This window comes from Macaca mulatta, chromosome 1 (genome assembly GCF_049350105.2).
Source record: "Macaca mulatta isolate MMU2019108-1 chromosome 1, T2T-MMU8v2.0, whole genome shotgun sequence".
NCBI lineage: Eukaryota > Metazoa > Chordata > Mammalia > Primates > Cercopithecidae > Macaca > Macaca mulatta.
In genome coordinates, this window is record NC_133406.1 from 190026403 (window position 1) to 190048586 (window position 22184).

At 40.3% G+C, this 22184-nt stretch overlaps 2 protein-coding genes across 6 annotated transcripts in view; one reads left to right on the forward strand and one right to left on the reverse strand.

Moving 5' to 3' along the window:
- The window catches only part of FAF1 (Fas associated factor 1), a 518996-nt gene that overhangs the window by 327634 nt on the left and 169178 nt on the right, over window positions 1-22184 (forward strand).
- Window positions 14643-18746, reverse strand: LOC144333492 (uncharacterized). Its single transcript, XM_077957621.1, has 2 exons — window positions 17564-18746; window positions 14643-16767 (listed from the first exon to the last, which is right to left on the reverse strand). Exon 2 carries the CDS (start codon window positions 15416-15418, stop codon window positions 14849-14851), a length of 570 nt encoding a protein of 189 aa, XP_077813747.1. The 5' UTR covers window positions 15419-16767; window positions 17564-18746; the 3' UTR covers window positions 14643-14848.

Sequence of the window (22184 nt, forward strand, 5' to 3'; positions counted from 1 at the left end):
CTGGCCAAGATGGTGAGACCCCGTCTCTACTAAAAATACAAAAAAGTTAGCCAGGCATGGTGGCGGGCATCTGTAATCTCAGCTACTCAGGAGACTAAGGCAGAGAATTGCTTGAACCCGGGAGGCAGAGGTTGTAGTGAGCCGAAACTGCACCACTGCATGCCTGCCTGAGCAACAGAGCATGACTCCATCTCAAAAAAAAGAAAAAAGCATTAGCTAACATATTTAATGGGGGAATACTTTCACTCTAAGATTGAAAATGATGTAAGGATGTTCACTTTCGCAAATTCTATTCAATGTTATACTGCAGTCTTAGTACAGTAAAGTTAGGAGGAAAGAAAACACATGCAGATTAGAAAGGAGGAAATAAAACTTTTTTTGTTTTACAAAATATTTAGTAGTTTGTTTCTTGGTAGATCCAACATAATCCAGCAAAAAGCTAATAGAAGTGACAAGTGAAATTAGCAAGGCCATGGGCTAGGAGATCAATATACAAAAATCAATTGTGTTACAATATAATAGCAAAGAACATTTTGAAATGGGTTTTAAAAAATTTATATGACTCACAATTCTATCCCAAAACATGAAATATTTAAGGATACATTCAATAAAATACATATAAGATCTGTACATTGAAAATGGCAAATAACTGGAGAGAAATTAACAAAATTAAGACATGGAATGAGCTACCATGATCATGTGTTTGTGTATGTGTGTGTGTGTATATATATATGTGTGTGTGTGTGGGTTTTTTTGTTGTTGTTGTTTTGTTTTTGTTTTTTTTTCAAGAGACCTCGCCACATTGCCCAGGCTGGTCCCCGTCTCCCGGGCTCACGCGACCCACTCACCTTGGCCTCCCAAAGTGTTGGTATTAACAGGAGTGAGCCACAGAGCCTGGCCTACATTCTATATTTTTAAGGTGATACCTCCTCCCAGACAGCTATGGATTCACTGCAATGCCAATCAAAATCTCGATAGCCTTTTTCGTAGAAATTGGCAAATTAATTTCAAAAAATTGTATGGAAATATGAAAGAACTAGTGTTCCTAAAACAATTTTCTGCTTTTTGTCTTTTGTTTTCTTTTTTTGAGACAGAGTCTTGCTCTTTCGCCTAGGCTGGAGTACAATGGCGCAATCTTTGGCTCACTGCAACCTCTGCCTCCCAAGTTCAAGTGATTCTCCTGCCTCAGCCTCCCAAGTAGCTGGGATTACAGGTGCCCACCACCATACCTGGCTAATTTTTGTATTTTTTTAAGTAGAAATGGGGTTTTGCCATGTTTATCGGGCTGGTTTCAAACTACTGACCTCAGGTGATCCTCCCGCCTTGACCTCCCAAGGTGCTGGGATTATAGACATGAGCCACCACTCCTGGCCTAAACCAATTTTCAAAAAGAACAAAATTGGAAGACTTACACTCCCTGATTTCAAAAAGTATTACTATAGTATTCAATATAATGTGATATTTGTGTAAAGACAGACATGAATCAATAGGTAAAATAGAGTGTTCAGTAATAGATCTGTATGTATGTGCTGTTGATTGGTTTTGTGCAGAGATACCTAAGTAATGCAGTGGAGACAGTTTGTTCTTCATTTAACAAATGGCGATGAGGCAGCTGGATATTGGTAAAGATAGATAATTTCAACTTTTACCTTATGCCATACACAAATTTATCTTAGATCAGAGATGACTTAAATGCAAAAGCTACAACTATTAAACTTGTTGGAGAAAATGTAGGAGAAAATCTGGGAATAGGAAAAAATTTCTGAGAGAGAGCACTAAAAGCTCATAAGAGGAAAAAAAATGGATAAATTGGACTTCATTACAATTTGCAAGTTTCGCTTTTCAAAAGACAGGATTAAAAATACAAACAAGGCCAGGCATGGTGGCTCACGCCTATAATCCCAACACTTTGGGAGGCTGAGGCAGGTGGATCACCTGAGGTCAGTAGTTTAAGACTAGCCTGGCCAACATGGTGAAATCCCCTCTCTACTAAAAATATAAAAAGTTAGCCAGGCGTGGTAGCGAGTGCCTGTAGTCCCAGCTACTCAGGAGGCTGAGGCGGGAGAACCGCTTGAGCCCAGGAGGCGTAGATTGCAGTGAGCCGAGATCACGCCACTAATCTCAAGCCTAGATAACAGAGGAGATTCTGTCTCAAAAAAAAAAAAAAAAAAAAAAAAAAATTGGATAGGCCCCAAACTAAGAGAAAATATAAATTTCATGGCGTTTGCCTCGGATGAGGTGTGGTAGTTGACTAGAAGAGCGTAAGGAAATTTTGAGAAGTGACAGAAATTTTCTATAATTTGAAAATTATACTAGTGGTTACAAGATTGTATAGGTATATAAAAACTCTTCTAAATATGCTTTAAAATGGGTGCATTTTAGTGTAGATAACTAGACCTCAATAAGTTTTATTTTTAATTAGTGGATTTAGGATGAATATGTTGATCTGAGACCTTAACTGAGAAGGTAAAGTACAGAACCAGGATTCAACATAAAATCTGTCTCCTCTCCCTTTTGCTTTCTCTTGTACCATGCCATTTCTTATATGTCCTTGCTTCTCAGAACAGTTCCAATTTTAAAATGTCCAGTCCAATTTATCCTATCATTGCACTCACACTGGCCACCATGTGCCTTTATCGAGGTTTGGGAACTATAATACCAAGAGGCATGGATGGCTTTCCAAAGTATTTAGTCTATTCCCTAATAGCTGACCTAAATTTCTATTTATCAGTTGAGCAATTATCTTTACCTCTGCATTAGTCTAAGAAACCAATGGCAAAGGGCAGGCATGACATCAAGGAGTCAGTAAGGCCAAATGAGTGAGCTAAATGGCATCTATACAATTGAATTTTCAGTCAGGGTGGGTGGTTTGCTTGAGCTTAGCAGTTTGAGACCAGGCTGAGCTCAGCAGTTCGAGACCAGCCTGGGCAACATGGTGAAACTCCATCTCTATCAAAAATACAAAAATTATCTGGGTGTAGTGGCATGCACCCATGGTCCCAGCTACTCAGGAGGCTGAGGTGGGAGGATTGCTGGAGCCTGGGAAGTCAATAATTCAGTGAGCCGTGATCACGACCCTGCATTCCAGCTGGGGTGACAGAGTGAGACATGGTCTCAAAAAACAAAACAACAACCAGATTATTCTGGAGTAGGACAGTGTGCTAAAAATAATTTAGATTCTTTGCATTTCAAGTCGTAGAAGGAAAGTAGAGAAATTAGGCTGAATTTTTCTTTGTCTTCATATGATTAAACTGAATGTGAAGGTTTACAATTATTCAGTAAAAGGTAGAAACAAGCAAAATTTTGCCTTTATTTTCCTTTATTAGGTAGGCACTATGTCTTTGAATATAAGTGAATTTCAAATTTTCGTCATGGTACTTTGGTTTGTATGTCTGTGTGTTCTTGAATGGTAGCCATATTATTAATGTGTCAGGGAATAGCAGTAGTACTCTTACTTTGGTGCTCACAGTTACTTAAAGTGTAAGTGAGTATATTAAGAGACATGTATATAGTGATTTGTAGTTTACAAAGTGTATTTCTTGTACATGATCTTATTTGAGCCAAGTAGTAGATTATAAGTGACTGATTTTTGATAGAAATTATATACAGTAGAATATAGTTACTGTCTGTTATCATAAATTTTCCTTAGGATTGCTTGAAACCACCCTTTTACACCTACTGCTTATAATCATTTTCCTTCTTTGAGACTGTGAACTACTTGAGGGCAGGAAACAGATCTTAGTCATCTTTCTGTCTAAAGTGCCCAGAATGGCTCTGGCATAAAATGGATAGTAAAAGTTTCCTGTATTATATTAAGCATGGCACTGAAAAGTCAGTGATTGGCTCCAAATCACATTTAATAACTGCTAGCCCAGTATTCTAATACATATTACTGCTTTCTCCACAGACACCTCTGCTCTTTAAAACAAACAAAAACCACAAACAGGTTCTTTTTTGTTACAGAGAAAGGCCTTGTTGGCAGCCTTGTGCCCAACCCTATTTTATAACTGAAAAATGGAAAGTTGTTTATAATATGTATGTGCACTACTTAATCTCTGGCATTTGTGTTTGCAAGTTAACATGCTGTCTGTTGCATTTGAACAGCTGTAACATATGTGATAAGATTTCTTAATAAGTCATTTTCTTGAGCAATGGAAATATTGCTCGAGTAGTAGTCCAGCTTATTAAGTTGTACTTTTAGACCCTTGGGTTTTACATATAATCAATTACCTATAATTCTGTATTTGAGAAAGATCGTGAAGATAGCACTATAACCTGTTTTGGAGGTAACAGAAATTCTTTTTTTTTTTTTTTTGAGGTACAAAAATAGAGGGGTGCTTACAACTGTGTCTAATTGGCTATAAAATCTTACATATTTTGTCACCCAAAAGGAAGGCTGAAAATGAACGTTCATGCATAGTAAGTGGCCTTTTGAACCCAAGGTGACTTAATCAACAGTCAAATCAATTGTTGCTTCACATCATGACATTGTTTAATATTCTACGTGTAGGATATATATGGTTTTTTAAAAATAAATATCCACAGGAGATTGCTGGTACTGATTGTTCCCACAGCCAATGAAAGTCTTTTTGTTCTTTTATTGTATGTTTGTTGACAGTTGTGATCAACATGGAATGAACTGCTTTACAGTTTATTACTTTCAAAGTACAAATTTGAATGCTATGGATTCAGATGTATAAAAGAGATAAAATTACAGACAGCTTTGAGTGGCAGTTACATATCAAACCTCACGGGGGTTTGACAGGCAACGAATATCGTTATTAGACGCTTTTTCCATAATTGCTGACATTTATCCAGTGTTTCACAGTATTTGCTAATGTATTAATGCAGTCAATCTCTGAGAGGCTGCACATGCCTTTTTAGCCCTGGCTTTTATGGGATTCTGAAATTCATAGACCCACAGATACTTATTCCCTGCTGGTTGCCGTAGTGACAGAGCTCAGAGATAAGCCAAGACAGAGCCCTTTTGTGATTGCTTTTCAGGTGACATTCAGCGGCAGCTTGAGTAGAGTGTCCTTTTATAGTTCCTGTAATTCAGAAAATGATAACAGCTTTTTGCTGCTTAGAAGAGAAGTCTTTGGACTGCTCCCTGTGGGATTTTGTTTTGCTGTGCCACTTCATACCAACACCAGCCTGATAAAGTTCTTATTATTGTGGAGATTTCAAAGTGCAAGGAGACAGAATTAATTATGACAGGTTAGAAGATACAGGACTGATTTTACAAATAAAACTTTAAAGAATCAATACATGTTCCCCAACCATATGTAACAAGTTAATTTGGACATTTTAAGCTATTTGTGGCAATGTAGTTAGGCACTTGTTTAATAAGTAAATGCACCCAACTTCTGAATTGCTTGTGAACCCTGCTGGCTGTTCCATCCAAAGTGTAGAAATTATCTTTCATTTCTGTTACCATTTTCTCATTTGAAACTATTGCTTCAATATTTTGTTGTTTAGAGGCAAGTAGCTTTGTTTTAACATTTTCTTGGTTGGGGTATTTATAATTTCACTATTCTCAGCATTGCAATAATTAAAAATGGATGCTTTATAAATAGCAGCTTATCTGAATTGCTTCAAATTCAGAAGAAAACACCTGTGATGATTGAGAAGAACACTGGGAAGGAAAGCAGTTCAAGAAATAACTAGAGAAAATAGGATCTTACCTGGAAATATCATAGAGGAGGTCATAAGAAGCCAATACTTTCACCTAGACTGTTAAAGCTAGGAGAGTTAATAATCTTAATTCTGGAAGAAGAAGAACACCACAAACAATGGATAAGTATGGGACACCTTGAGAGCTGGAAACCACTGTCTAGGTAGTTGATGTTATTAGGAAAGAGGCAAAAGACCAAAAACAAAATAAAACAAAAAATGTCAAGAAGAAATCAGAGACACTACCCCAAATTGAACCATGCAAGTCTGCTGGGAGATAGGAAGCATTTAGATATCTTACCCCTAAAATGTAAATGTAATTCACAGTTAAACTGGAAGCAAGTAGAATGAACTAAATAGAGAAGTAACTTGAGAATCTGAAGAGATTAAAAAGAATACATGTGTTCCCAATTTCTAATAGATGTGTTCCTGATTTATCGATGAACAAGCATATGGACTGAACATGAATGAGAGTTCAAAAGAGCAATTTGGCTTAACAAAAGCCAATCAGTTATCTTGAATTAGGTGTTCAGTTGAAAACTGGGGATCTGATTTGTGTTACTCGTTTCTTGCCTTTCAGCCTCATTTAGAATAGATGTAAGCTAAACTCTCATAAAATCCAAATATTTGTAATTCAGACTAAAAAAGGTAACCTTCAGACTAGTGACAAATGTGACATTTTCAAATGATATTTAGTAGACCTTTATTAACACTCTGTTACCCTGTGGTGTTCATCATATCCCTTACTTCTTATTGTTAACTTAATCATCAGTCATTTGCTTTGATATACAGTAGTCCCCCTTATCCTCAGGTGATATGTTTAGACTATAGTGAATGCCTGAAACTACTGATAACACCAACCCCTGTATATACTATGTTTTTTCATATACATATACATCTATAGTAAAGTTTGCTTTGTAAATTAGGCACAATAAGAAATTTACAACAATAATGGTAAAACAGGACAATCATTTTAATAATAAAATCAAACACTTATTTCAGAGGATCCCTTGTTGAAATCTTCATATAGGTTCAATGCTTTCTGGTGCAACACATGACCGTTCATTGGAAAATATTTTCCATTTGTGTCTTTCACTCACAAATATAATGCCTTGTTCATCTTAACTAAGCACTTATCACAGACATAGTGGTTGTAACTTTTGCACTTTGGGGTACAGCAGCAAAACTAGCAGATATTTCTTTTTCCTTCACATACAATTTCACTGATAGAAAATAAGTTCTTTTTGGAGATCTTAGCAACCTTAGCATGATGTTTTTTTCTTATTAAGTCAAGAACGTTCTCCTTTTCACTTAAAGGAAGCACTTCATGGCTTCTCTTTGTCACATCTGAATTGCCAACATCTCTACTCTTGAGCTTTGGGGCCATTATTAAGTAAAATAAGGGTAACTTAAACACAAGCACTGTGATACCTTGACAATCAATCTGATAAATCTGATAAGGTCTACTAAATGACTAATAGGCAGGTTGAGTATACAGCTTGGATACACTGGACAAAGGGATGATTTATGTCCTGATGGAGATAGATCTGGCTGGTGCAAGATTTCATCATGCTACTTAGGATGGCATGCAATTTAAAACATGAATAAATATTAAATTGGAAATCACAAAAATAAACATTTTTGGACCACAGTTGATTGCAGGTAACTAAAACTGCATATAAGGAGGGACTACTGGAGTTCCATTTCATACCAATAGAACAGGATAGCTAGGAAAACAATGCGTTTAGACAGTAGAGATAACTGCAGTGTAGCAAAGGAATGGTAGGATAATGAAAATAGAGGCTGGACATGGTGGCTGGCTCATGCCTATAATCCCAGCACTTTGGGAGGTCGAGGTGGGTGGATCACAAGGTCAGGAGCCTGGCCAAGGTGGTGAAACCCCATTTCTACTAAAAATACAAAAATTAGCCAGGCGTGGTGGCGGGTGTCTGTAATCCTAGCTACTCGGGAGGCTAGGGCAGAGAATTGCTTGAACCGGGATCACGCCACTGCACTCCAGTCTGGGCGACAGAGTGAGACTCTGTCTCAAGAAAAAAAAAAAAAAAAAGATAAGATACACTAGATATATAAACTTCGGAAAGTGAAACCACAGATAAGGGGAGACTACGATATTAAACAAAAGAGAGGAAGAAGAGAGATTTGTAAGATTGTATTATTATATGATATGCTTTTCAATACTGTGGTTATCCATTTAAAGGGTCTTTCTCAGAATTTTGTCATCCACTGAGAAGGTGTTTATATGTCATTCCCTCAGTGCTTTAGAATACTTAAGTATCAGTTTATAATTGCTACTAAAAACAAGAAAGCAAACAAAATTATGCAACCTATAGAATAGGGGGAAAGGGCATATAGTCTCAAAAATTGTGGAGAGACTGCCTGTTAAAAAACAATTATTATATTTAGGGAATTGGCTCTTTTTACTAACATGGCAACTTACTCCTGAATCCAGAGGTTCAAAAATGCTATCATAGTTCTTACCTATGATAGTTATCTATTTTCAGATGATTGTAAAGGCAAAAATAATGAAAATTAGCCTTTTGCGGTATGACATCACAAGTTTTGAAGTGAGCACTAAAATCACTTTTTGAATTTTAGTTTAATGCAAAATATGTCTTACAACTACACATGGAGTATTTTGTGACTTTGACTCCAAGGAACCAAAATAAATGTTTACATGAACTGTAACCATTCTCTTGACCTCTGTATTATTTTTGCTTTATTAATAAATAATTAGCAATAGAACAATATTTATGTATCTTACTTTGTTCTAGGCATTTCGCTGAACCTTTATATGTTTTATCTTTTTTTTTTTTTTTTTGAGACAGAGGCTTCCTCTGTCGCCAGGCTGGAGTGCAGTGGTGTGATTTCGGCTCACTGCAACCTCCGCCTCCTGGGTTCAAGCGGTTCTCCTGCCTCAGCCTCCTGAGTAGCTGGGATTGCAGGCATGTGACACTATGCCTGGCTAATTTTGTATTTTCAGTAGAGACAGGGTTTCTCCATTGTCGGTCAGGCTGGTCTTGAACTCCTGACCTCAAGTGATCCACCTGTCTCGACCTCCCAAAGTGCTGGGATTACAGGTGGGAGCCACTGCACCCAGCCTTATATGTTTTATCTTTAATCTTCACATTAATCAATCCCGAAGGGTAGATGTTATTATCCCCACATTTACACATTAAGGAACTGAGGCTTAGGGTGGTTTAATAACTTGTCGAATAACACAGAAAGAAGGGATGTGGAAAAGGGGATTTGACTAAAGGCTACCTCTTTTTACTATACCATAAGTTATTTCCCTATGAACCTTAAATCCCAAGTTCTTATCCTTTCTTCCCTAGCATAGTTTCCCAATTTTACCTATTATGCACAGTCAGAGATTTTCCTTAAAGAATTTATCTGGAGGCCAGGCACGGTGGCTCACGCCTGTAATCCCGGCACTTCGGGAGGCCGAGGTGGGCGGATTACCTGAGGTCAGGAGTTCAAGACCAGCCTGATCAATATGATGAAATCCGGTCTCTACTAAAATATAAAAGTTAGCTGGGTGTGGTGCCATGCACCTGTAATTTCAGCTACTCAGGAGGCTGAGACAGGAGAATCACTTGAACGCGGGAGGTGGAGGTTGCGGTGAGCCGAGATCGTACCATTGCACACCAGCCTGGGGAAACGAGTGAAACCCCATCTCAAAAAAAAAAAAAAAAAAAAAAAGCATCTATCTGGATCTATAAAATTGATCTTTTTGCCTTAAGCTCAAGTCTCTCTGGGAATAACAATAGTAGATATCACTTAAAAATACTTATTATATACAAGGCGTTAGTCTGATACACATGATAACTCATTTAACCTTCCCAACAACCCTATGAGCTGAAGGCTATTATTCATTTTACAGTTGAGCAAACTGAATCATATTGATATGACCACATAAATAATAAGTAGCAGTGGGATTTGAAGCCCCAAAAGAATGGCCTTAACCACACTATGTACCTCTCATAGTAGCAGAGGAAGATCAGTGACGGGATGTCTGTGAAAACCTGTCATCTATGTTCTTTAGGTGAATAATGTTCACTGTGTAGCAGCTCATATTGAGCATGCTACATTCATTGTGGCCATAGTTCCATTTTTATGGAATGTGAGATGAAAACGGTAACTAGGTCTTTCTGTAATTTACTGTGAAGTGTGACTACTGTGTGCACCTGTTTGACAGTTCTTTTAGTTGCAGTGGTCTAGAGACAGATGACAAGTTTAATCACTTTTAAGCTTTTGACATCCAAGAAGCAGAAGGTATTGTCCTTCTAGCCTTTTTCATCTCTAAAGCTGTTAGCCAAGGGTTTACTAATTGATCCATAAAACTTCAGAAATGATGTTAAATATCCCCATTTAAACACGAAGCTAAAAGGCCAGGTACTTTAAAATTTGTCCAAGGCCACAGAGACAGGATTAAAACTTGAGAGCTCCTTATACTGAACATGAGAGTATTGCCACTGACCGAAATCCCACAGTTTCAAATCAGGTAACTGTGTGTAGAAAAAGAGCAATGAATTTGGGGACAGAAAATGTTGTTTCTACTTCAAGCTGAGTAAAATCAGTTTCTTTACCTGTGCTCTGTACCCCATCACCTTCTGTTTTCTCAGGAACCATATGTTATCAATAATATCTAATATATTTTTTCTTTGATCTCATTGTACTAGATATTCTGTTCACATTTAAACATGGCAAGTCTCTCATCTTAACAGAAACAAACATGCACACATGCACACACACAGAAACAAACCGTTATAGCAAAATCAAGAAATCCTCCCTGACTTTAGCTACTACTTTCTCTTCTCTTTACAGCCAAAATTCAGAGTAAAACTGCAGTTACTATCTCAGTTTTTTTGCTTCTACTTATTCCTCAACTCATGGCATTCTGGCTTTCAATTTGTTTCTCCAGCAGAATAGCTTTTCTTTAGGTACCAATGACTGCCATGTTGCTAAATCAAGTAGACTTTCAGTCTTCATTGTTCTTGACTTCTTAGCAGCATTTAAAAAAAAAATGTTTTGTTGAAAGCATTTATTCAGGAAAATGTACAAATCATGAATGTACAATTTGATGAATTTTTAAAAGCAAATACTACCATGTAGCCAGCATCCAGATTAAGAAAACATTTTAAAGTATCCCAGAAGCGCCCCTCACATTCCCTTTATCCAAAAGATAAGACCATAGATTAATTTTGCCTGGTTTTGAACATTATATATTATAGATCATGTGGTATGTACTATTTGTCTCTTTCGCTCCCTCCTTTCCTTCCTTCTTTGTCCAGCCTTATGTTTATGAGATGGATCCATATTTTTCTATGTAGTCATAGCTCATTCATTCTCAGTGCTTTATTATATTCCATTGTATGGATATTTCACCCCTTTATCTGGTCTACTATTGATGAGGCAGGCATTTAGATAGTTTTCACTTCTGGGCTATTTAAAATACTTTCTAGCATTTGAATCTGTTGAAAACTCCTTCCTGAGAAACTGTTTCCTTTGGCTCCCAGGATACCACACTTTCCTGGTTTCTCCTTTTCTATCTCCTTTGCAAACTCATCCTTCTTTACCCAGTCACTAAATGTAGGAGTTCTTTAGGACTCAGTTTCGTGTACTCATGTCTTCTCACTTAGTATCTTCTCCCTAGGTATTCTTTATCATATCTGTAATTCAAATTATCACTCATGTGAGATTATTAACAAATTTATATTTCTAGCCTCATCTTCTCATGTTAGCTCCAGAAGAGCCTTCTTATCATCTTCACTTAGAGGTCCCAAAGGAACTTAAATTCACCATATCCAAAATTGATTTCATATTATTCCCTGCCCATGCCTGATCTTCTTCTTAAGCATTCTGATTCCATGAATGGCATCACAATCCTTCCAGTTCCACAAGCCAGATAAGAGTTATTCTTAATTTCTCTCTATCTTGCTGACTTTATCTAAATCATGATTAATTCCTGTCCATTTTAGCTCCTACATATCTCCTATTCATTCACTTCTATTTCCACTGCCAGTACCCTAATATAAGATACCAGCTTTTCATTGTGGACTGTTTATTGCAAAAGTTTCCAAACTGGGCTTCTGTATTTACTCTCACTTCCCCTCAATCGACTCTCCATACTACATCAGAATAACACTTTTTAAAAGAGATATAAACTACTCAAGTAATCTCCCTGCTTAAATCTTCCCATATAAAGACGAGACCCCTTAATATGACCAACCAGGACTGCATAGTCTGATTCTTGCTTCCTTCTGCAAAGTAGTCTTACTTTTTGCTTTCTGCTTTAGTGTTATCTTATATTTTACTGCCTCTTGTTCTCTGTTCACTAGCTACACTGGTCTGAGAGTTCTTCTGAGGTACCATCATTGGGGATTTTTGTCCTGTTCCCTGATATGTCCTGTATAATTCTTATTCTTTCAGCTCAAACATTTCTTCGTGGAAGCTGTCCTTTTACTGCATTTACAGTTGTGATTTTATATTTTATTTAGGGATTATTTCCTATTTTATACTGTATGTTCCACAAGGGCATATATCTGTTTTTGTTCATTATTGCATACCTCATCCCTTTGGATAGTGCTCAATAAAGATTGTTTGAATGAATAAACCTCTCTAAAACTCAGTTTCCAATTCTTAACAACTGTGACATTATTGTCAGTTCAAATAAGATGACATATTTGGAAACACATCTGAAAATGTAACACAATAACAAAATATAAGGAATTGGGATCATTATACGCAAGCAGATAGATTCTTGCTACTGAAGATTATAATTATTTAATTTTACTTTGATCTTGGAATATGCGAAAACATAGCAACAAGTATGGTTTCAGCTCTTTTGAGCTACTGATCTCTCTCTCCTGTAGCTCTACCATTCTTACCATAGTTTAGACTCTCATAACTTTCTCCTGATTTCCCTGCTTCAGGTCTTTCTGTCTTGCTTCCCTCACTCCATTCTCCAGAACTTGAGGAGTGTGAGTTATCTTGTTAAATGCATTTGCATCATATTACTAGCTTGCTTCAGATCTCTTAGTGGTTTCCCATTGCCTGCAAGATAATGTCTAAGCTCCTTAATGGAGCATATTTGACTCTTCATAATCTGAGCAATGACTCCCTTCCTACCTGTCTTCCTCACCATTTTGTGCCTTACCTGGCCTCCAGCCACTCTAAACTACTTGTTTCTTAGATGTGTTACCTTTTTTCTTGCCATTGTGCATATCATTTCCTTCTCTTCTAAGGTGCTTACACTCCGCCTGGCCTACTCCTTAATTAAATCATCCTTTAAGACTCAGCTGACACTCCTTTGTGACATTTCCCTTGAAGTCTTCAGGCAAAGTTAGACATTCTCTCTTCTTGTACTACCAAAGCATTGACTGTGGGACTTAACCACATTGGTAAAATTAGTTAGTTACACTTCTTGTGTATAAGTTTATTCACTAGTGTTTGTGAACCCCTCAAAGGCAAGAATACCATTCTTTTTATCTCTCTATCCTTATGCACATAGTAGATACTTAATATTTGTTGACAGAATGATTAGAGAAGAATGCCCAGAAGAAATGAGGTATGGCCAGATTTTAAGGTGTGAGACGTTGTATCGGAATAAATTTATGCTGCAGTAGCGGATTCCCTGTATTGTTGTTAAGAGTATAGGATTCTCTGCTAGGCGCGATGGCTCACGCCTGTAATCTCAGCACTTTGGGGAGCTGAGGTGGGCAGATCATTTAAGGTCAGGAGTTCAAGACCAGCCTCACCAACATGGTGAAACCCCATCTCTACTAAAATACAGAATTAGCTGGGCATGGTGGCGCCTGCCTGTACAATCCCAGCTACTCGGGAGGCTGAGGCAGGAGAATCACTTGAACCTGGGAGGCAGAGGTTTCAGTGAGCCAAGATCGTGCCATTGCACTCCAGCCTGATCAACAAGAGCAAAACTCCTTTAAAAAAAAAAAAAAAAAGAATGTAGGATTCTGGTGCTGTATAAAGGGGAGAGTTAAACCTGATTTCACTTTGGATGGAGAAGGTTAATAATCACATCTTTTTATTGCACATCTACTTATGACACTTGGGTTTTACTTCAGGGTCTGGTAAGTCACACAAAGTGAATATATGTGAAAAGTTAGAGATACGGTAATGCTGTTCTTATTTAGTGCATAGGATAAGCCTAGTTAGAAAATGTTGGAGAAATAAAATCAATTATCTATTTTTCCTTGTTTTCTTTTTTTTTTTTTTTTTTTTTTTTTTTGAGACGGAGTCTCACGCTGTTGCCCAGGCTGGAGTGCAGTGGCGCGATCTCGGCTCACTGCAAGCTCCGCCTCCCGGGTTCCCGCCATTCTTCTGCCTCAGCCTCCTGAGTAGCTGGGACTACAGGCGCCCGCCACCGCGCCCGGCTAATTTTTTGTATTTTTAGTAGAGACGGGGTTTCACTGTGGTCTCGATCTCCTGACCTTGTGATCCGCCTGCCTCGGCCTCCCAAAGTGCTGGGATTACAGGCTTGAGCCACCGCGCCCGGCCCCTTGTTTTCTTTTTCATATGTTGAAGCCTTCTCTGTTTTTCAGTTTTAAAAATCCTTTCATATAGGTTAGCTCATTTTTTTTATATCTGCTTAATCAGGCAGAGGAGTTGTTGTTTTTGTTTGTTTCGTTTACTAATAAGGAAACTGATACTCAGAGAGATAAATGACTTTTGCAAGAACACTAGAAAGTTCGAAAGTTGGCTGGGCGTGGTGGCTTACGCATGTAATCCCAGCACTTTGGAAGGCCAAGGCAGGCGGATCACAAGGTCAGGAGTTCGAAACCAGCCTAGCCAACACAGTGAAACCCCGTCTCTACTAAAAAATACAAAAAAAATCGCCGGGTGTGGTGGTGGGCTCCCATAATCCCAGCTAGTCGGGAGGCTGAGGCAGGAGAATCGCTTGAACCCGGGAGGTGGAGGTTGCAGTGAGCTGAGATTGCGCCACTGCACCCTAGCCTGGGCGACAGAGCTAGACTCCATCTCAAAAAAAAAAAAAAAAAAAAAAAGAAATTTCGAAAGTTGTGTCTGGACTAGGACTAGTCATTTCTACTTGACTGCCTCCCACGGAAGTATGTGGTCTTTCTAGTGGCAACACTATCACACAGTGCCATTTGTATTTGTGGTTCTGCTTCTGCTTCTACTGCTTTTGCTGCTTCTGCTTCTGCTTCTGCTGCTGCTTCTGCTTCTGCTGCTGCTGCTGCTTCTGCTTCTGCTTCTGCTGCTGCTTCTGCTTCTGCTGCTGCTGCTGCTTCTGCTGCTTCTGCTGCTTCTGCTGCTTCTGCTTCTTCTGCTTCTGCCTCTGCCTCTGCCTCTGCCTCTTCTGCTTCTGCTTCTGCCTCTGCCTCTTCTGCTTCTGCTGCTGCTTCTGCTGCTGCTGCTGCTGCTGCTCCTTCTTCTTCTTCTTCTTCTTCTTCTTCTTCTTCTTCTTCTTCTTCTTCTTCTTCTTCTGCTGCTGCTGCTGCTGCTGCTGCTGCTGCTGCTGCTGCTGCTGCTGCTGCTGCTGCTGCTGCTCCTTCCTCCTCTTCTTCTTCTTCTTCTTCTTCTTCTTCTTCTTCTTCTTCTTCTTCTTCTTCTTCTTCTTCTTCTTCTTCTTCCTCTTCCTCTTCCTCTTCCTCTTCCTCTTCTTCTGCTGCTGCTGCTGCTGCTGCTGCTGCTGCTGCTTCCTCTTAGTCTTCGTCTTCATCTTCGTCGTCTGATTCTTCTTCATCTTTGTCTTCTTCTTTCTTCTTTCTTCTTCGACAGGGTCTCTGTCACACAAGCTGGAGTGCAGTGGTGCAATCACAGCTCACTGCAGCCTTGCCTTCCTGGCTCCTGGGCTCCCACCTCAGCTTCTTGGGCAGCTGAGACTACAGGCACATGCCGCCACACCAAACTAATTTCTTTGTGTTTTGTGTAGAGACGGGGTTTCACAGTGTTGCCCAGGCTGGTTTCGAACTCCTGAGCTCAGGCAGTCCACCTGCCTCGGCCTCCCAAAGTGCTAGGATTACAGGCGTGAGCCACCGCACCCAGCCTAACTTGAGCCAAAATTTCTAAAACCTCCCAAACTACACTCAAAATGGAAGATTGTCTCCCAAATGCCACAGTTTTAATGAATGTAGATATAATCTAGCAATGTCCTCAAATGCTCTTTACTTCATATGGGCTGATTTGAACTTGATGCACTTATTGAGCTCATTGATACTTGAGGCTCTGAGGAAATGAAGCAATACAGGTAAGGTTCAGTAAAGTTGGGAACTGGTGAGAACAGGGTCATGGTGTAGGAGAAGATGATATTAGTGAGCCCTAGGGAGCAGAAACTAGAGTACAGGTATGGGATTACCACCAAGTCCAAGATAATGAGGGAGAGAATCAGGTCCTAGAGGAGGATTTGAGGAATAAGGCAGAATCTAAAAGAAACTTCAAGCTACCTCTCATTTATGACCAATTTTTCCTACCACTGCTCCCTGATGTGCACAGGTATACTATCAGAGGTTCCCCAGGGAAGCCAGATTCCCCTACTCCTCACAGTATTTTCAGGGATATCCCACTTTAGTAAAGAGGAGCTCACAGTAGGTGTCCAATAAATACTGGAATCCTGTCTGTTCCTCTTCACCATCCTCCCCACCCCCAAGTCCAATATTTCCCTTAACTCTGAAATTTTATGATTCTGTACAATTCTAATACCTGTCCTTCAGCAAATGAAATGGATCAATTAAACATAGGTAAATTTGAAGTAATATTAGACTCCTGAATGACAATTGTACTAATATCCTTTAAAAATAATGCTCAAGAGAGCGGACAACATAACCAACTAAATGTGGCCTGGAAGTGCCACTCCTACCGAGAGAGACCGAACCATTAAGTCAGCATAATTTGGGCAACTCTTAGGAGAGAAAATGGCAAGAGTGGTTGGTGAGGTGATGCTGAAGCCAAGGCTTAAGAGGGAGGAAGCTGGGAAACTTGCGTGGGGTATCTGAATGCTGGCACTAGTTCTTGGCCCTGAATTGCTTTTGGGAAAGGAGTGTATGAGGAAAATGAGAGATAGCTCACTCTTGCCACAGACCACTGAGGTCCTAGCTACAGGGGACCCTTTATCCTCCATGGACATGTGAGCTGGCAAGGGAATCTTTCTTTTTTTTCTGAGACGGAGTCTCGCTCTGTTGCCCAGGCTGGAGTGCAGTGGTGCAATCTAGGCTCACTGCAACCTCCACCTCCCAAATTCAAGCGATTTCTTGCTTCAGCTTCCTGAGTAGCTGGGATTACAGGCACTTGCCTCCATGCCCAGCTAATTTTTGTATTTTTAGTAGAGACTGGGTTTCACCGTACTAGCCAGGCTGGTGGTCTCAAACTCCCAACCTCAGGCCATCTGCCCGCCTTGGCCTCCGATAGTGCTGGGGTTACAGGCATGAGCCACCGCTCCTGGCTGGTGGGGGAATCTTTCTAGGGAGCAAGACAGACAGGAGTGTGGTCGGCACGGAGCCCAGGAGCTTTTGTGTGCTGGTCAGCTCTGGCAGAGATTAGCCATAGACACCCACCCTCCAGGGCTCCTCATCTTCCTCTAGGAGGTGCTGGCCCCAGCTAACCTCCAACCTAAGAAAGATCAGAGCTGGGCCAGGCACAGTGACTCACTCCTATAATCCCAGCACTTTGGGAGGCCGAGGAGGGTGGATCACCTGAGCTCAGGAGTTCGAGATCACACAGGGCAACACGGTGAAGTCCCGTCTCTATTAAAAATACAAAAAAATTAACTGTGTGGTGGTGCGCCCCTGTAGTTCCAGGTATTTGGGAGGCTGAGGCAGGAGAATCGCTTGAGCCCCGGAGGCGAAGGTTGTAGTGAGCCGAGATCGTGCCACTGCACTCCAGCTTGGGCTACAGAGTGAGACTCCATCTCAAAAAAAAAAAAAAAGAAAGATCGGGGCTGACTTCCTGCTAAGACTGGGGCATATCTGTTCTGCAGGCCTTCCTGCTCACTGGCTCCTGCAAAGGCCCCTTCCTAGCTGCCTTGCAGGAGCATGTACACAACACCCCCTCTGCAGCCCAGCCAGAGTGCACTGTTCCACCTGAGTACTTTCCCAGCGACTCAGGAGCATATCAGAAACCCCAGCACAGCCATAACCCCACCCTGAGCTGTGTGTACTTCCTGGTACTTCCAGGGCTGTGGCATGTAGCTTAGGAGTATGGAGCCAAGATCTAAGGCCAACACTTGAGCAGGAGAGGAACCCCCACCCTCAGAGGACTGAGAATAGTGAGAAGTGCAGGTTCCTAGACTAGGGTAGTAGCAGGGTGTGCCTTCCTCCACAGGGCTGGTCCGGAAAGCATGCCGCATACCTCCCTGCTCCAGCCTCTGCCTGAGGGGGCCCCATGGCCCGGAACACCTAACAAAAGAAAATGCAGGCACAGTGCCAGTCATTGGAGGAAGCACTCCCAAGGCTCAAGAGCAGACCTGGTGTGGGAGCCATCTCCTCCCTTCCCACACCACAGAGCACACTGGAGAATGCAAGAAAGTACAAAAGATCTATATGGCTGGATATTTGCCTAGCTACTGGCCATTACTCTTAAGCACCATCTACTGGATTGCAGCTCAAACTGCAACAACAAAAATTATCCTGCTAATATATACACCTGTGAAACCAAGTGCAAGAATTCACGCACACAGAAAGAATCAACACGAGAACTCCGGCAGTTGAAAAAGCCAGAGTGTCCCCTTACCTCCACACAAGTCCACTAGCTTCCCAACAATGGCTCTTAACCATTCCAAAATGATTGCAATAACAGACACAGAATTGAGAATCTGGATGTCAAGGAAGTCCATTGAGATTCAGGAGAAAATTGAAACCCAATCCAAGGAATCTAGCAAAATGATCCAAGAGCTGAAAGATGAAATACCCATTTTAAGAAAGAATCAAACTGAATTTCTAGAGCTGCAAAGTTTACTACATGAATTTCATAATATAATCCAAGTATGAACAGCGGAATAGACCAAGAGGAAGAAAGACTCTCAGAGCTCAAAGACTGGTTCTTCAAATCAACTCACTCAGACAAAAATAAAGAAAAAATTTAAAACAATGAACAAAACCTCCAAGAAATGTGGGATTATGTTAAGAGACCAAATCTAGGCTGGACATGGTGGCTCACACCTGTAATCCCAGCACTTTGGGAGGCCTAGTCAGGTAGATCACGCCTGGCCAACATAGTGAAACCCCGTCTCTACTAAAAATACAAAAATTAGCCGGACATGGTGGCGGGCACCTGTAGTCCCAGCTACTTGGGAGGCTGAGGCAGGAGAATTGCTTGAACCTGGGAGGCAGCGGTTGCAGTGAGCTGAGATTGTGCCACTGTACTCCAGCCTGGGCAACAAAGCAAGACTCCATCTCAAAAAAAAAAAAAAGAAAAAGAAAAGAGATCAAATCTATTCATTAGCATTTTTAATAGACAAGGAGAGAGAATAAGCAACTTGGAAAACATTATTGAGGATAACCATCTGTTATGTTCAAGAGACACATCTCACACATAATGACACCCACAGTCTTGAAGTAAAGGGATGGAGAAAGATCTGCCATGCAGAAAGAAAACATAATAGATGAAGGGGCCAGGTGTGCTGACTCACACCTGTAATCCTAGCACTTTGAGAGGCCAAGGCTGGTGAATCACATGAGGTCAGGAGTTCGAGACCAGCCTGGCTAACATGGTGAAACCTTGTCTCTACTGAAAATACAAAAATCAGCCAGGCATGGTGGTATGGTGGTGCATGCCTGTAATCCCAGCTACCTGGGAGGCTGAGGCAGGAGAATCGCTGGAACCCAGGAGGCAGAGGCTGCCGTGAGCTGAGATGATGCCACTGCACTCCAGCCTGGTCGACAGAGTGAGACTGTCTCAAAAAAAAAAAAAAAAAAAAAAAAGTAAGCCTTGCTATTCTTATATTCGATAAAACAAACTTTAGTAAAAATTAAGAAGGACAATAAATGTAAGACCAATTGGCCTTACATAATGATAAAGGATACAACACAACAGGAAGACTTAACTATCCTAAATATATGCACACCCAGCATTGGAGCACCAGATTCATAAAACAAGTTCTTGGCATTAAAAAAGATTTAGGTGGCTGGGCGCAGTGGCTCACGCCTGTAATCCCAGCACTTTGGGAGGCCGAGGCAGCCAGATCACCAGAGGTCAGGAGTTCGAGACCAGCCTGGCCAACATGGTAAAGCCCCATCTCTACTGAAAATACAAAATTAGCTGGGAGTGGTGGTGGGTACCTGTAATCCCAGCTACTCAGGAGGCTGAGGCCAGAGAATTGCTTGAACCCGGGAGGCGGAGGTTTCAGTGAGCTGATATCATGCCATTGCATTTCAGGCTGAGCGACAGAGTGAGACTCCATCTCAAAAGAAAAAAAAAAAGACTTAGGTAACCACACACTAATAGTGGGAAACTTCAACATCCCACTGACAGGATTAGACAGATCACTGAAGCAGAAAACTAAAAAAGAAATTCTAGACTCAACACTTGACCAACTGGACCTAATAGACATTTACAGACCAATCCATCCAACAACCACAGAATGTACATTCTTCTCATTTGCACACAGAACATATTCTAAGATTGACCACATGCTCAGCCATAAAGCAAGTCTCAATAAATTCAAAAAAATTGAAATCATACCAAGCATACTCTCAAAACACAGTGCAATAAAAATAGAAATCAGTATCAAGAAGATCTCTTAGGCCAGGCAGGGTGGCTCACGCTTGTAATCCCAGCACTTTGGGAGGCTGAGGCAGGCGGATCTCTTGAAGTCAGGAGTTCGAGACCAGCCTGGCCAACATGGTGAAACTCCATCTCCACAAAAAATACAAAAATTAGCTGGGCATGGTGGCCCATGCCTGTAATCCCAGATACTCGGAGGACTGAGACAGGAGAATCACTTGAATCTGGGAGACACCGGTTGCAGTGAGCCGCTATCATGCCACTGCACTCCAGCCTGGGCAACAGAGTAAGACTTTGTCTCAAAAAAAAAAAAAAAAAAATCAGTATACAAAAATCAGTAGCATTTCTATACACTAGTAACAACCAAGCTGAGAGTGAAACTAAGAACACAGTCCCATTTACATTAGCCACAAAGAAAATGAAATACCTAGGAATACAGCTAACCAAGGAGGTGGAAGATCTCTACAATGAGAACCACAAAAACTGTTGAAAGAAATCAGAGATGACACAAATAAATGGAAAAACATTTCATGCTCATGCATTGGAAGAATCAGTATCATTAAAATGGTCACAGTGACAAAGGCAATGTACAGATTCTGTGTTATTCCAATCAAACTACCAATGTTACTTTTCACTAAACTAGAAAAAAAAAATTCTAAAATTAATATGGAAACAAAAAAGAGCCTGAATACCCAAAGCAATACTAAGCTAAAAGGACAAAGTGGGAGGCGTCACACTGCCTGACTTCAAACTAAAGTGTAAGGCTACAGTAACCAAAATAGCATGGTATTGATACAAAAACAGACACATAGACCAATGGAACAGAACAGAAAACTCAGAAATAAAGTCACACACCTACAACCATCTGATTTTTGACAAGGCCAACAAAACAAGCAATGTGGAAAGGACTCCCTTTTCAATAAATGTGCTGGGATAACTGGCTAGCCATATGCAAAAGATGAAACTAGACACCTTAAATTTTATAACATACAAAAATTATCTCAAGATGGATTAAAGATTTAAATGTAAAACCTCAAACTGTAAAAATCCCAGAAGAAAACGTAGGGAATACCCTTCCCAATAAGGGCCTTGGCAAAGAATTTTTGGCTTAGTTCCCAAAAACAGTTGCAACAAAAACAAAAATTGACAAGTAGGGCCCGATTAAACTAAAGAGCGTCTGCACAGAAAAATAAACTATTGACAGAGTAAACAACCTACAGAATGGGAGAAAATACTTTCAAACTGTACATCCAACAAAAATTCTATATCCAGAAATCTATGAGGAACTGAAACAAGCAAGCAGAAAACAAGCCCATTAAAAAATGGACAAAGGATATAAACAGACGTTTCTCAAAAGAAGACATGTAAGCAGCCAACAAACATATGAAAAAATGCTAGTCATCAGAGAAATGCAAATTAAAACCACAATGAGATACCATCTCACACCAGACAAAAATGACTATATTAAAAAGTCCAAAAACAGTAGATGCCGGCAAGATTGCATAGGAGAGGAAGCACTTATATACTGTGAGGGGGAATGTAAATTAGTTCAGTCACTGTGGGAAGCAGTTTGGAGATTTCTCAAAGAACTTAAATCAGAGCTACCATTCAACCCAACAGTTCCATTATGGGTATGTACAGCCCCTCCCCAGCCCCCCGCAAATAGATTATTGTACCAAAATGACACATGTAGTCATATGTTCATTGCAGTGCTATTCACAATAGCAAAGACATGGAATCAACCTAGGTGGACATCAGTGGTTGATTGGATAAAGAAAATGCGGTACATAAAC